Here is a 13,360-nt window from a genome sequence, read left to right on the forward strand (position 1 = left end):
ATTTCTGATAAGCCATAAAACCAGAACAATACTCTGGGAAGTGGTATTAGCCCTGCTATGACAAAGACCAATCATTAGGTAGGAAATCAAAACCATTTGTACTAAAGCTTAGAGGCAGAACTGCTAGCATGAAGAAACAATCCAATCACACGTTCTGTCAGGAAGTTCACTGCCAAATGTAGACAAGAAGAAACATCCACAGCATGAGGCTATCTGGGTGCATGGCATTGATTAAATTTTGTGTGTGCTTCCATTTCCTCATCTGTAAAATGGGGACAATGGTAGCATTTGGCTTAAAGGGTTGTAAATATAAAATGTGTCACCCACATAAAATGCTAAGAATAGTGCTTGGCACGTGGCAACACTCAATACATTTCAGTTATTAGTATTATTCAACGTAATCTAAAAATTGGGAGTAGGGCAAAAATATGTAATGACCAAAATGTCAAATATACTTTTAAAAACCTGCATTTCCAAATTTAGATACAGAGTGAGGATGTGTCGTAGCTGGGACCTGCAAGGAGGGGCGGGATGAGCTCAGAGGGCTACAATTGCTGGATTAACACTTCCAGCCTGGGCTTGGGGCTCAGGCTCTGCCCGATTAGGCTGTCAGGGTTTAGCGCACGGTGACCTGGATGAAAGAAGGACTTCCTCATTCCCAGGCAACCACATTGCTTCTTTCCTGTTCTGGCTGGAGAGAAGGATTTTAGACAGAGCCCGCTGGGCTTTTGAGGTGTAGTTTTGATTTGTGGGATGGAGGACCATTGTGTATCTACTGCTGTTAAGCGGGCATTAACCTCAGTGCACCATGAAAGCTAAGAATCCAAAAGTGTTTTGAGATTAATATTCATAATATGTGAAGAATATCTATAGCTCAATAACAAACAACCACCCAATTTTTAAAATGGACAGAGGACTTGAACAGACCTTTCTCCAAAGATCTACAGATGACCAATAAGCACATGAAAGGATGCTCAACCCTACTAGTCAATGCAAATCAAAACCATGATGAGATATGCCTGCATACCCATTAGGATGGCTATTATAAAAAAAAACCAACAGGTAATAGTAAGGATGTGGAGAAATTGGAACACTAGTGCACTGTTGATATAAAATGCTGATGTGGAAAACAGTATGGCAGTTCCTCAAAAATTAAACATAGAATTACCATATGATCCAGCAAGTCTACTTCTGGGTATATACCCAGAAGAAGAAATGAACGCAAGGACTGAAACAGGTATTTGTACACCTATTTCACAACAGGATTATTCACAATAGGTAAAAGGTGAGAACAACCCAAATGTCCATCAACAGATGAGTGGATAAACAAAATGTGGAACATACATACACTGGAGTATTATTCAGCCTTAGAAAGGAAATTCTGATATATGCTACAACATGGATGAACCCTGAGGCATTATGCCAAGTGAAATAAGCCCGATACTAAAGGACAAATACTGGATGATTACACTTATGTGAGGTACCTAGAGTAGTCAAATGCTTATGGACAGAAAGTAGAATGCTGTTTTCAAGGGCTGGGGAGGAGGAAATGGGAATTAGTGTTTGATGGGCAGAGTTTCAGTTTTGTAAGATGACAGCAGCTCTGTGGATGGGTCGTGGTGATGGTTGCACCACAATGTGAATGCAGTTAATGCCACTGAACCGTACACTTAAAAATGATTAAGATGGTAAATTTTGTGTGTATTTTCTATAATTTTTTTCAAAAAAAAAAAAAAGTTTATGTCAACCTCATTACGAAGAAGAGCTTTGTTCAAAATTTCAGGTATTTGTTTAAGACTAATTTAATGGATACCTACTAATTTCTAAGTGCTGTATTAGATGCCAAGAGAGGAGAAACAAAGGCTATGCCTACTCTCAAGAAGCTCATACGTCACAGGTGAAGAGAGGGAGAGGAAGGTGAGACAAGACCAGAAAAGATCTTAAGAACTAAAATAATAAGGTGGAATGGACAGGAGCCTTACCAGGGATATGTGCACCGTGCTTGAGCTTTAGAGAAAGAAACCAAACAGCATCACACTAAACAGAAGATTTAAGGGAGGGAGGGAGGAAGGCTGATTTAAATACAACAAGCTATATAAGAAAATGGGGGTTGATTAATACCTATGGAAAAGAAAATCTTTAAAATGACAGCACAGGATAGGAACAGAGGGCAAAAAAAAAAAAAAAAAAAAGAGTCAGCTGCTCTTCCAGACGTCTTCTGAAACAGTTCTATGGTATTTTATGACTAAAATACACAGGATTGAATCCACCGCAGAACCACCAACTACAGCCGATGTCTCCTGAAATGTTAGTTTCCCAACGAAGAATGTGCATTTTTGAGACTATCTATATTAATCACACCATAATTTTCTTCTTCACAACACAGTAAAGACTGTCGCCAGAAAGCTGATGGGCATGGCTGTAGCAGAGGAAGGAGAGCTGGGAAGGAGGCGGCGACTGGGCAGGGTCTGAAGCCTAGAGCCATTCTTGCTCTTTCTCTGTGCACATCCAAGGCTGACCTGAATGTTCCACCTGACGTGAAGAGAGAGGCTTTACTCACTTGAAATGAGGAAATATTTATTTTGGTTTCTTTCACTGTTTTGGAAATTGTTTTGGTTTATAAAACATAGAAATAGCCAACACTTAAAGCAAACATTCGAAACCCCAATGTGACAAATTATTAACTTTTTGTGCAATTAAGAATACACATATGAAGTTAGGCTACCCAGTAGTGGTGCTACAACGACAATTCTTCAGTGCAAACCCTGTTGTGCTTGTGTAACACATGTACTCTCACACATCCAGAAACAATAGCTTAAATGTATCAATGACAATTCAGTCACATGTGGCAAAGTCTTGAAGTAAAGTGAAATGCTGCTAATTTCCCACATTAACTTAAAAAAAAAAAAAAAAATCCCTTGAGAAGTTAATCCCAGGCAATGAATTTTCCAGATTCCTACATCCTAGAATTTTGGCTTGCCAAATACATTTCACAGAAATCAGGTAGCATGATGGCAGAAGAGCATTTGTTTATTACTGTTCATTTCAATAAGTACCCGAGTCCATCTACTCCCTTAATATTTTCAAAGACATGCCTTGCCTGAGAGTTTATTCTGGGGAAAAAAAGCCAGTTAATCACAACATGAACTTTTGATATGAAAACCACATTAAAAATCTATTGGCCATCACAAACAAACAGTGACTGGTTCAGTGAAGATAAAGTGGACAGTTATTTAGGCGTCACAGTTGAGCATGGTCTTTCTAGGTAATTATCTCCTTCTTGAAATGCTTGTCTCCACCGTAGAGTCTAAGGCAGATTTTTTCATAACCCCTGGGAAGGGACGGAGGGAGGACTCAGGTCTGGAGAGGAGGGGCCGAGAGCATTCTGCTCTGCTGGCACCACAATCTGTTCGCTCTGGCGAGCAGCCAGAGAAACGACATCTACATTGTTCTGAGTTGGTCTGTCCTTTGCTTCACTGGGAACCTTCTGCTCCAAGAGGAATGACAGGGGACTGTCGAAAAGAGCAGGAGTATCATACCCCTTCATCGGAAAGGTTGTAAGAGTGTGTGTGAGACGGGGAATGGAAGGTGGCAGGGGTTAAAAAAAAAAACCTCTGGTCCACTTGTGACATTCTCCAGCCAGGACAGTCATTCTTAAGGGACAGTTTCCCTCCAGTGCACTGTACTGTTCAGAGCAGCAGACAACTGCACAATATGCAGCAAGTAGCAGACATCTCAGAAATAGTAAAGTCCTAAATCCTTGGTTTTAATAACAGGGAGACAGAAGTTTTCATACCCGCCTTTTAAACTAAGGAAGTCGCAAATAACAGCACATTTATAGTTTCCGCTTACAATTTTTAAGGCTCATTTTGGAAATTGTACATCACCATATACATGGTCTGCAACGTGAGGTGACTGTAAGGCAGTGCTCCATTTCCTCTAATAGTCCTATGACAAGAACCCCGAATGCACAAGTCAAACATGGATGTTTACTTCCCTATGCTTGCCGAAGTCAAAATTACCAACGTGAAGGTCATCAGTATAAGAGTGTGGAGATGTCCGGTTTCTTCTGAGCTTTTCTCCTCCCGTTAAGCTTTGATGGTGGAATAAAGTTCGTCTATCTGCGATCTGAAATAATTCCGAAGTTCTAGCCTTTTAGCCTTCATTGTTGGGGTCAGAAGGCCGTTGTTGACAGAGAATAATTCGGGATGGAGAGCAATGCCTCTGACCTGCAAATAAACAAGGCTATTGAAGAAGGAAGGAGGACCGATGCAACCTGAGTCTAAAAAGCACTTAAGCTGCCCAAAGAGATACAGACCCTTTTGCACGTCCAAACCCATCCTCTCGCCTCCATCCTCTCACCTCCGGCCTAGCTGTACTTTCTCAACAAAGGCGGGGCCCTATTCTGAGAACTCAGGACTGTACCCTGACCTCCAGGAAAAGAGAATTCACACCCTCGGTTAAGGAAATTCCTTTTCCTGCCAGACCACTCCATTTTTCATTCCTCATGGATTTACTTTAGGTCATCTCGCCCTCTTCTATAACCTACTCATAAAAAAAAATCTTCAAGTCAAAAACTTGTTTTGCAGGAATTCATGCACTTTCATGAGTCTTACCTGTTCAAATGGTTTTAGGCCAGACTCCTTCCCAAGTCTCACCATGTCATCTAGAATAGCTTTTTTGACATCCTAATAAGGTAAGAGAAATGAGATATTTCCTTGTTGGAGGTCCCTGCACTTTGCACTTAATGCAATTTGAACATAAAGAAGCAGACTGCGCATTTCAGAAGCTTACCTTGTTTCTGCACAGTTCTTCAAAGGACCCTTCCAGTCCTCTCTTTTGGGCCCACTGACCTAAGGTCTCAACATCTGGTACCACAATTGCTACGAGAAATGCCTTTAACACAGAGAAGTGAGTTAATACATGGCTTGAGCCAGATGTTCTAGGATAGTGGTCCGTTATGGTTTTGCATCACAGACCGCTGGGAGGAACTGATGAAAGTTACAGATTTTGTCTTCAGAACATACTACCAGCCCCAAAGTCCACTGAGACCAGGTTAAGAACTCCTAGCTTTAAAATACAGTGTCAGGAATTCTGCTACAAATGTTTTATAAGACCCACTGGGAATTCAAAATCTAACAAAACCCTAACTTTTATTTACTTTTGCATATACTTTGAAAAAATAAAACAGGGTCAAATAAGCAAAAAAGGTGATATCAGGTAAACAAATAATTAATAAAAATCAAAGGCACATTAAGATTCTAGGTGAAGAAAAACAGGTGCACTCTCTCATAAGAAAATACTCTTCTAAAGTTATTTAAAAACCTCAAGACTTATTAAAAAAATCTATCTTTAGGAAACTAGACCCCCTTCTCTCCCTTGTCACCAGCTGTCCGACATTTTAGCAAACAGATATTTTACTATAATATTGACCTTCGGTTTCAACTTTAAGTATATGTTGGCTCACAACAACTATTTGCTCAAAAATGATTTAGGAGGCATATCGTAAATAAGTTGGGTTTAATATGTTTGAAAAATCTAAACTTTCTTAGAATCTGTATATCAGTATTTTCTCTTTGTAATTAAATTGGAAGCATAATTTTACCCACTCCCTAGTATCTTTATCTAACCTCCCTTGGTACATCAGGCCATCCTGGGTAAAATAAAAAATATAAAAACTAAAGAGAACATTTTTCCGGATAAGAAATGCCAAGTAGCAAAAACCAATACTGCATCAGTAATATTCCGGCATGTCAGACATGAAAGTCAATTCATATCTGACATCCACTGCAAACTTTCCATCATGTTTAAAGCCCCTGGAGAATTAGGCGCTCACCACACCTGCGCATCAGAGCTCACAGCTCAGAAAGCACCTACCTGCAAGCTCTCTCCGTAGACAAACACCTGAGCAACAGGTTCACTTCGTATGTAAACATTTTCAATCTTCTCAGGCGCTATGTATTCTCCTTGTGCCAGTTTAAATATGTGCTTTTTCCTGTCGATAATCTTCAAGGTACCATTCTGTTTATCAGAGGGAAGGGGGCTGTGAGTGGGTCCACGGCTGGTTTTCACACAGGATCAATCATCACATGCAGCACAGGGCATTTTTCTATCTGCACTATCATTTAATCCAAATAACACCCGGCAGGATCAGTTATCATTCCATTTTACAGAGAGGGAAAGGGAGGGTTACAGAGATTAACCAACTTGCCCCAGACCACTGAGACAAGTAAGGAGTCAGAGAGAAGACTCCAAAGTCCCTGCCCATTTCGCTTCACCCCTTCTCTGTCAGCCAGCTGGCAGTGCTTCGCTTACTACCTTCTGTTTAGCAAGCTTCGTGAAGTCTCACATCTGAATCAGGGACACACATATCTGCCTCTCCAGCTGAGTCAAGTCCTTTGAGACCAAAGATCCAGACCTATCCTCCCACAGTGCTCTGCACAGAGTGAGGACTCATTAACATTTACTACACAAAGGCAAGATTTCAGTTTCTTTATCACTATTTCCTGGCCCTTTGGGAAGGGTCTGTCACCGCCCAAACGATAACAGTGGGGACACTAGAATCTCTGGACCAGACCAGGCAAATGCCAGCAGTGCCCACCTCTGGTAACCAAACCCCAACCCAGCCTTCAACCCATCCCTGCCCCAAGGTCATTCTCAGACTTCTAAAAGTTATTTGTTGGAAAGTTTCTAGGTTCTCTCATCCCACATCAGTTCTCCTCCATTTTTGACAGGAACAGACTTGGGTCTAGAGAGATTGAGATGTGCTCACTTGAGCCAGAGCCAGAAGGATAACCGATAGTCAATCCCTCCTGAACCTGGAAAAAGGGACTTAACTTATTTTTACGTAGCTTTGGCATTCTGAATACTGAATTAATTGTGGTGGGGGGCATTTTTTAAATCAATAACAATTTCAGAGTTTTAAGCACTTTAAATCTATTAACTACAAGCACTAAAACCTCCATTTTAGTGCTTGCAATTAAACACAGTAGTAACTTTCAAAAGCAGTGGTTGTTACCACAGCAAGCAAATTGGCCAAACCCCTGGGTGTAGCTTCTTGCCCAAGCCTCTGGCTCCTAGAATGTCCTCTGGAATTTCTCTACAGTAAATTCAAAGAAGTTGGTCTAATCCGCGAACCACTTATCCTGTTTTAAACCAGATGGCAAACCTAAGAAATGCGTGTATTCACAAATTCCTGCCCATCCTACAGTCCTGGCAGTCTGCTACGTCTCCCAATTAACTAAAGCCGAGATACCAAGGCACAGCATTGCTATGTCAAAAGCCAGTCTCTGAATTTCAAACAAGAAGCAGCAAGGAGAATTGATGTCAAATATCAAAACAAAACGTATTCGCTACAGTTAAAGTGAAAATGCTACACAAATATGCTGTGTATAAACCTGTTCCCTGCAGGAAAGGGAAGTGTCTACATGCCACTCAGGAAAGAGAAAAGCTGGGGTGCCACTGCCACATGGCGAATGTACGACGAATGGGACATTTTCTTCTCTACAGTGGAATAAAAATATTTGTGAACAGGGGAGGTGACCACTTACTGGTAACCATTTTCCAATGTCCCCTGTGTGTAACCAGCCATCTTTATCCAGAGCTTCTGCTGTTTTTGCTGGGTCCTTGAAGTAGCCTTGAAACACATTTGGCCCTTTCACACACACCTGAAGGAAGAAAAGATGAAGGGTTGGGGCAGGAACTGGAGGAGAGAGGTCAAAAGGTACAAACTTGCAGTTACAGGATAAGTAAGCACCAGGGTGTGACGTGCAGCATGGTGGCTAGAGTTAGCACTGCTCTGTGATGTATTTGAAAGTTTTTAGGAGATCCTAAGAGTTTTCATCACAATGAAAAAAATATTTTCTTTATTTTTGGTATCTATATGAGGTAATGGATGTTAACTAAACTTACTGTGGTGATCATTTTGCAATATACGTAAGTCAAATCATTATGCTGTACACCTTAAATTTATATCGTGCTATGTCTCAATTATATCGCAATAAAGCTATGGGGGAAAAGAGGATCTGTTAACAGCATTTAGTGGGGCTTCTCCAGAGGAAATTGGGGTGTGTGTGTGTGTGTGTGTGTGTGTGTGTGTGTGTGTGTGTGAATTCCATGATCCAGAGGGAGCTACCAGAGCCCCAGTGGGATCCTGGCAGCACCTCCAATACCTCTGCTTCCCTTCCTTAATGACCTTAGCTGTGATCAAGTCGTAGGGCTAATACCTGCTCTAGGTTCTGGCTCAAAGCTGTTGGAAAGCCCCGAAGGGGATGAAATCCCTCCGTTTGAAGTAATTAGGCTTTCCTTCCACTGGTTGGTAGCTCACTAATAGGTATCCAGGGCAATTAACAGACAGGAACTGTGCCCCAGAGCTCAGGCCACTGGAGCCTTGCATGCTCGTGGGCCTAAGTCCCTATTACGTCAGGCAGAAAAAGGCAGATGTTGGTGGCCCCCTTCCCACACATCCCTTGAGAGCTAAATATCAATGTACCTTCAAAAAGAAGCCTGTCTGACCCCAGGATCACCATGAAAATCAAGCTCAATGGTTCAAAGGCTTTCTGTGACACTGTGCTGAGAAATGGCACTGCACTTGTCATGGCCGGCTTAAGAGGAAATGGCAATGATGGTGAATGACTGATGGGACCTCACTCACCTCGCCCTCACCCTTGGCAGCCATGTAGTTCATTTCTTCCACATCAACAAGTTTTATCAAGTTACAAGGCATTGGGGCACCAACATGGCCTGTATATGATATAAAAGAATGATCATTCCTAACAAGACTATAGTATCCTTAGGCCAAATTATTTTTATAATAAATAAGCCTGCTCATAATAAGAACAGCTGCAATAAGAGCCAGTCTCTGCCCCCGCCACCCCTGCAAATTAATTTAGAGAGTCTATTCCTAGAATAGAGACAAAAATTTTCAAAAGTCTTCTAGGGACTTTTCCCAAGTTTGAAGCTCTAAATTATTTTTCAAAGTATAATTTGGCTGATTTTAAGGGTTTCTACGAATACCTGGAAGCAAGCTTTCTAAAACGTTTTCCTGGCTCCTCTGATCTGATGGCCCCTGCCCATCATTTGCCACCTCTCCCTGTCGCAGACTTTTTAGTGTCCCTATTCTGCATAAGGAGAGAGCATAGGCAGCTTAGGCATACCTTGATTACTCTCTTCCACACTACCTGGTTCTGATCAATATGATCTTTATTTCCTTAAGCATGGATGATCATGTTTTACGTTTAAGTTTATTAAGACAAGATGTGCTTCTTTTCATAGCTAACTTAACTCTCTTGCCAAAGGGTGTTAAGGATCGGGTTCTTTTCTCAAAACAAAAATAGCAGAAATTAGATATCCTGTAAGAGCATTAGAAATAATTCTTCCTACATTTTAATAATTTTACCTTAATGAGATCCCTATTCCAAATTCTCTAGCTAGTAAGGAACCAGGGGTTAAAAATTAACGACCAAGAAAAAGGTTCATAGACTGTTAGTGCCAATCCTAGCAGAATTATGCCACTAGAGCATGCTAGTTACTTGAGTCTGTGCTACTAGATAGTGCTCATATTTATACTACATCACATAAATCCAGGAATTGATTTATCACAGTGTAGAATACACCACCAGTGTGGTACAGGGGAAAGCGCGGGAGTTTTGCAGTCAGACCTGGGTTGGAACCCTGGCTCCAAAGTATAATGCTATGTCAATTCTTATATATTATTTACATGTTTTTTTTTTTTTTTAACTAACAATCAATCATTTCCTCCCAGAGGTAACAGGATTTATTTTACAGGGATGTTGTTGAAATGAAATACATGTAATGTGCATCTTAAGCCTCTAACACAGAACCTCATTCATGACAGGTCTTCAACCAATTATTTTTGTGTTTGTCTCTGCTTTGTCTTTTTGGAAAAAAACGGACCTGTGTTTATTTCTCTCTGTGGTTTCAACATCCAGCACAGCACACAATATAAATTTAATTAAAAGTTACTAGCAAGTCATTAGACCTCAACAAATTACTGGAAAGCTCTGTTGGGTCAAACATTCTGAACCCAACATAAAGGCCACTGTCTCTCAGCTGTCACCTTCAGGATCTGGGTCACTCTCTATTGCCACCTAGTTTTACAGTCAGAGCCTCGAAATCACATCCCACTCTGCTACAGGAGACACTGTCCATATGGCTCCCTGGTTTACAAGAGTGTGTGCCCCAAGGCCTAGTCATCTGAGACCAAGCACTTGTTAAAGTTGGTTAATGAACCAATCAATGATTAATTCAATTCCAATCCAAATAATAGGATTCCAGTAAGGACTGTCCCACCAATTGTACCTGCTGTCCAGTCCCCAGGTAAAGACAGGCAGCAGCCGGCTGTGCACTCGGTCTGTCCATAGCCTTCATAAAACTGGATCACCAAGAGATGAAATGTTATTAAAGAAGAAACAGTCACACCTCTGTCAGAAGTGCACAAGTAATTAAGTTCCTCTAACTCCTGAGTAATGGCTGACTGTGGTGAAATCTCTTCAAATTTTCTGTTTGGTGAATTAATTCAATCCTATAACATGCTTTATTATAGCACCCAAACATCTTCACCCTTACATCAAACACTAGCTGCCATCCACGTCCATTTTCTACATAACTTCCTGTGGACAAGCAAGGGAGAACAGAGACATGGCACAACGCGGTCCCACTGCACATGACCCACCCCGGAACGCACATGCTCTGCTGGCTCCCGACTGTATCCACTACATGTCCTATGCATCACTGAATCTCTGCTGTCTCCCTCGCCTCCTTTAAGACAGGTTCTCTGTGAGGTTTGTAGGTTGTCCTATTACTTTTGACCCTTCCCATACCCTTACACCTGACTCTAAAGGCATATTTTGTGCCCTTCCCTAGAGAAAATGACACAGTGGTGGACACAAATGTATCTTCCCCTGCCTAGAATAAAAGACATATATACTTCTTTCCCAAAGCACCCTAGGAATAACATGATCTTTCAAATAAAAATAAGGAGAACGAGAATGCCTTTTAGAAAGAAGACCTGTAGGCATGACAAAGTCTGAGACAATCAATTGCAGTGAAACTATCTTACCTGACAGCCGAGTGCTGCTCGCAGAAACGTCAGCACGGTGGCAGACACGGGCGCGGCTCCTGTGATCATCAACCTGACCTTTCCTCCCAGGCTCGACTGACAAGGTAGGAGAGAAGAGAGAAGGAGGGTTAAACTGCTGTAAGTCAGTGGGCTCCTCAAAGATGCCTTGTTGGCACCCTGTGCCATAACCCCCCAGCTCCTGCTCTGCGGGCCACACAGAATTCGCTACCACCTGAGAACTCACAAGTATCCAGGGAGGAACACCTGCCTGGAATTTGTTTTCACTTGAAGCTTTTACACCATTTGATCTCAACTAGTATGGAAATAAACCAACAACTCTACTCTTAAGGAATCAGAACAGGAGTGTGATAGATTTGTGGCAACTACCACACTTTGGGCATTGTTTTGGATAGAATATTATTCTTTAGCACTCATGCCTAAAAATTACCTTCAGAGTGACATACTTGTTTCAGAAAAATAAAATCAAATGGAGAATAAGAAAGGCTATAAAACCCTAGATAGCTACAATATATTCGAAGATCCTATGTATTGTTGGATACTGAGGCTTACCTGATGGCTTTGTCCTTTAGAAATGTGCCAGAATTAATAAAAACGTGTCATTCTCTCTCTCACTTTCACACCGCTCTTTTAAAAAGAGCCCACATAAAAATTTTGAAACCCAAGTTAGTTTATGTGACAAATAACAGTGTGAGTCTATCTGTTACCTGTATTTTGTGGAAGATCAGTTTATCCCACAGGCTGTTGTTTCTAATGATCCCACTGCGAAGCTCTGCTTCTTTCCTCTTGGAGGCAAAGTCTAGTAGCCACCGCTTCAGTGTGGTGTTAGCCTGTGCAAAAATCTAATGGGTCAAGACATAAGAAGGTTTCACAATCAATAGAATGGCCAGAATCAGAAAGTCTTATCATAACAAGTGTTGGTGGAGATATGGAGAAATTGGAACTCTCATGCACTGCTAGTGGGAATGTAATATGTTTAGAAAACAGACTGCAGTTCCTCAAACAGTTAAACATAGAGTTTATGTGACCCAGCAGTTTGGCTCTCTCCAAGAGAAATGAAAACATATGTCCACGCAGAAACTTGTACATGAATGTTCATGTAGCATTATTCAGAATAGCTTAAAAGTAGAAACAACCCAAATGTCCATCATTATGCATGAACAAATAAATTAAATCTGTTATAGAAAAAAATATATATAGTGGAATATCATTTGGCCATTAAAAGGAATGAAGTATGGATATGTGCTATGATACGGAAGAACCTTGAAAACAAGTTAAGTGAAAAAAGCCAGTCACAAAAGTAAACATATTGCGTGACTCCATTCATATGGAAGTCTAGAATAGGCAAATCAACAGATTCAGAAAGTAGATTAATTTTTGCTCAGGGGTAGAGATGGGTAGCAGGGTGGAAGATAATAGCTAACAAGTACGTAACGAGTTTCTTTTGGAGGTAATAAAAATGTTCTAGTATGAACTGTGGTGATGGATGCAGAACTCTATGAATGTACTGAAAACCTTTGCATTGTATACTTTAAATGGGTGAATTTTATGGAATGTGAATCATATCTCAATGGAGCTGTTTTTAAAAGTTTTTTTAAAAAAAAAAACACACAAAAAATGAGTAGGTTCTTATAGATGACAGAAGACACGCATTGAAATAAAAAGTATTAAAGTTGCCCAGTCCAAATTCATTTTGGAGACTGTACATGCCACGTGCTGATCTGGCCCTGGCTGTGTGGCTCATGCTATAATGGCCCACATGCTATAAAGGCCAGCCAAGGGGCTGGCCTTCTCTCTGTCTCTGGTTTGGCTTAGTCAATTCTCTCAAGGTGGCTAAGAAACATTACATGTGCATGGAACTTTACAATTTATAAAACAATTTCATAGTTACGTAGTTACATAATTTTCATGTGATACAATTAGTAACTTTGTGAGACAGAAAGCAGGGGGAAGAGACAACAATCTGTTGCATAGATGAGAAAACAGAGGCTCAAAGATTTATTATAAAAATAAAGCGACCTCCCACCTTATACCTTGAGCTTTGAGCTTTCCAGCTTACAACTGTATTCACAAGTGTTTTCTCTTATAATCCTTAAAAACAACTCTGGGAGGTCAATGTTTTCTGGTTTTACAGATGAGTAAACTGCAGTTGCATGAGGCTGAGGGGATTGTCCATGGTCACACAGAAGTACCTGGCTGAACCTGATTCAAACCCAAGTTTCAGACTCAAGGTCTAGCGCTCTCTTCCCCACTCTGAACTTG

The 13,360-nt window shown here is 41.0% G+C and overlaps 1 protein-coding gene across 1 annotated transcript in view; it reads right to left on the reverse strand.

Annotated features, from left to right (window-relative positions):
* Positions 1-2,560: 2,560 nt before the first annotated feature.
* ACSL1 (acyl-CoA synthetase long chain family member 1) overlaps positions 2,561-13,360 on the reverse strand; it is a 64,703-nt gene continuing 53,903 nt past the window's right edge. Inside the window, exons 12-21 of the mRNA XM_006916377.3 lie at positions 13,358-13,360; positions 11,806-11,940; positions 11,081-11,176; positions 10,321-10,393; positions 8,654-8,742; positions 7,551-7,667; positions 5,878-6,021; positions 4,795-4,896; positions 4,617-4,688; positions 2,561-4,229 (exon numbers count right to left, since the gene is read on the reverse strand). The exon at positions 13,358-13,360 is cut by the window's right edge and continues 147 nt beyond it. Of these exons, the coding sequence (XP_006916439.1) occupies positions 4,089-4,229; positions 4,617-4,688; positions 4,795-4,896; positions 5,878-6,021; positions 7,551-7,667; positions 8,654-8,742; positions 10,321-10,393; positions 11,081-11,176; positions 11,806-11,940; positions 13,358-13,360 (972 nt within the window). The 3' untranslated portion in view covers positions 2,561-4,088. The remainder of the gene's footprint in view (positions 4,230-4,616; positions 4,689-4,794; positions 4,897-5,877; positions 6,022-7,550; positions 7,668-8,653; positions 8,743-10,320; positions 10,394-11,080; positions 11,177-11,805; positions 11,941-13,357) is intronic.

The sequence above is a fragment of the Pteropus alecto genome, unplaced genomic scaffold (assembly GCF_000325575.1).
Source record: "Pteropus alecto unplaced genomic scaffold, ASM32557v1 scaffold24, whole genome shotgun sequence".
NCBI classification, from domain to species: Eukaryota; Metazoa; Chordata; class Mammalia; order Chiroptera; family Pteropodidae; genus Pteropus; species Pteropus alecto.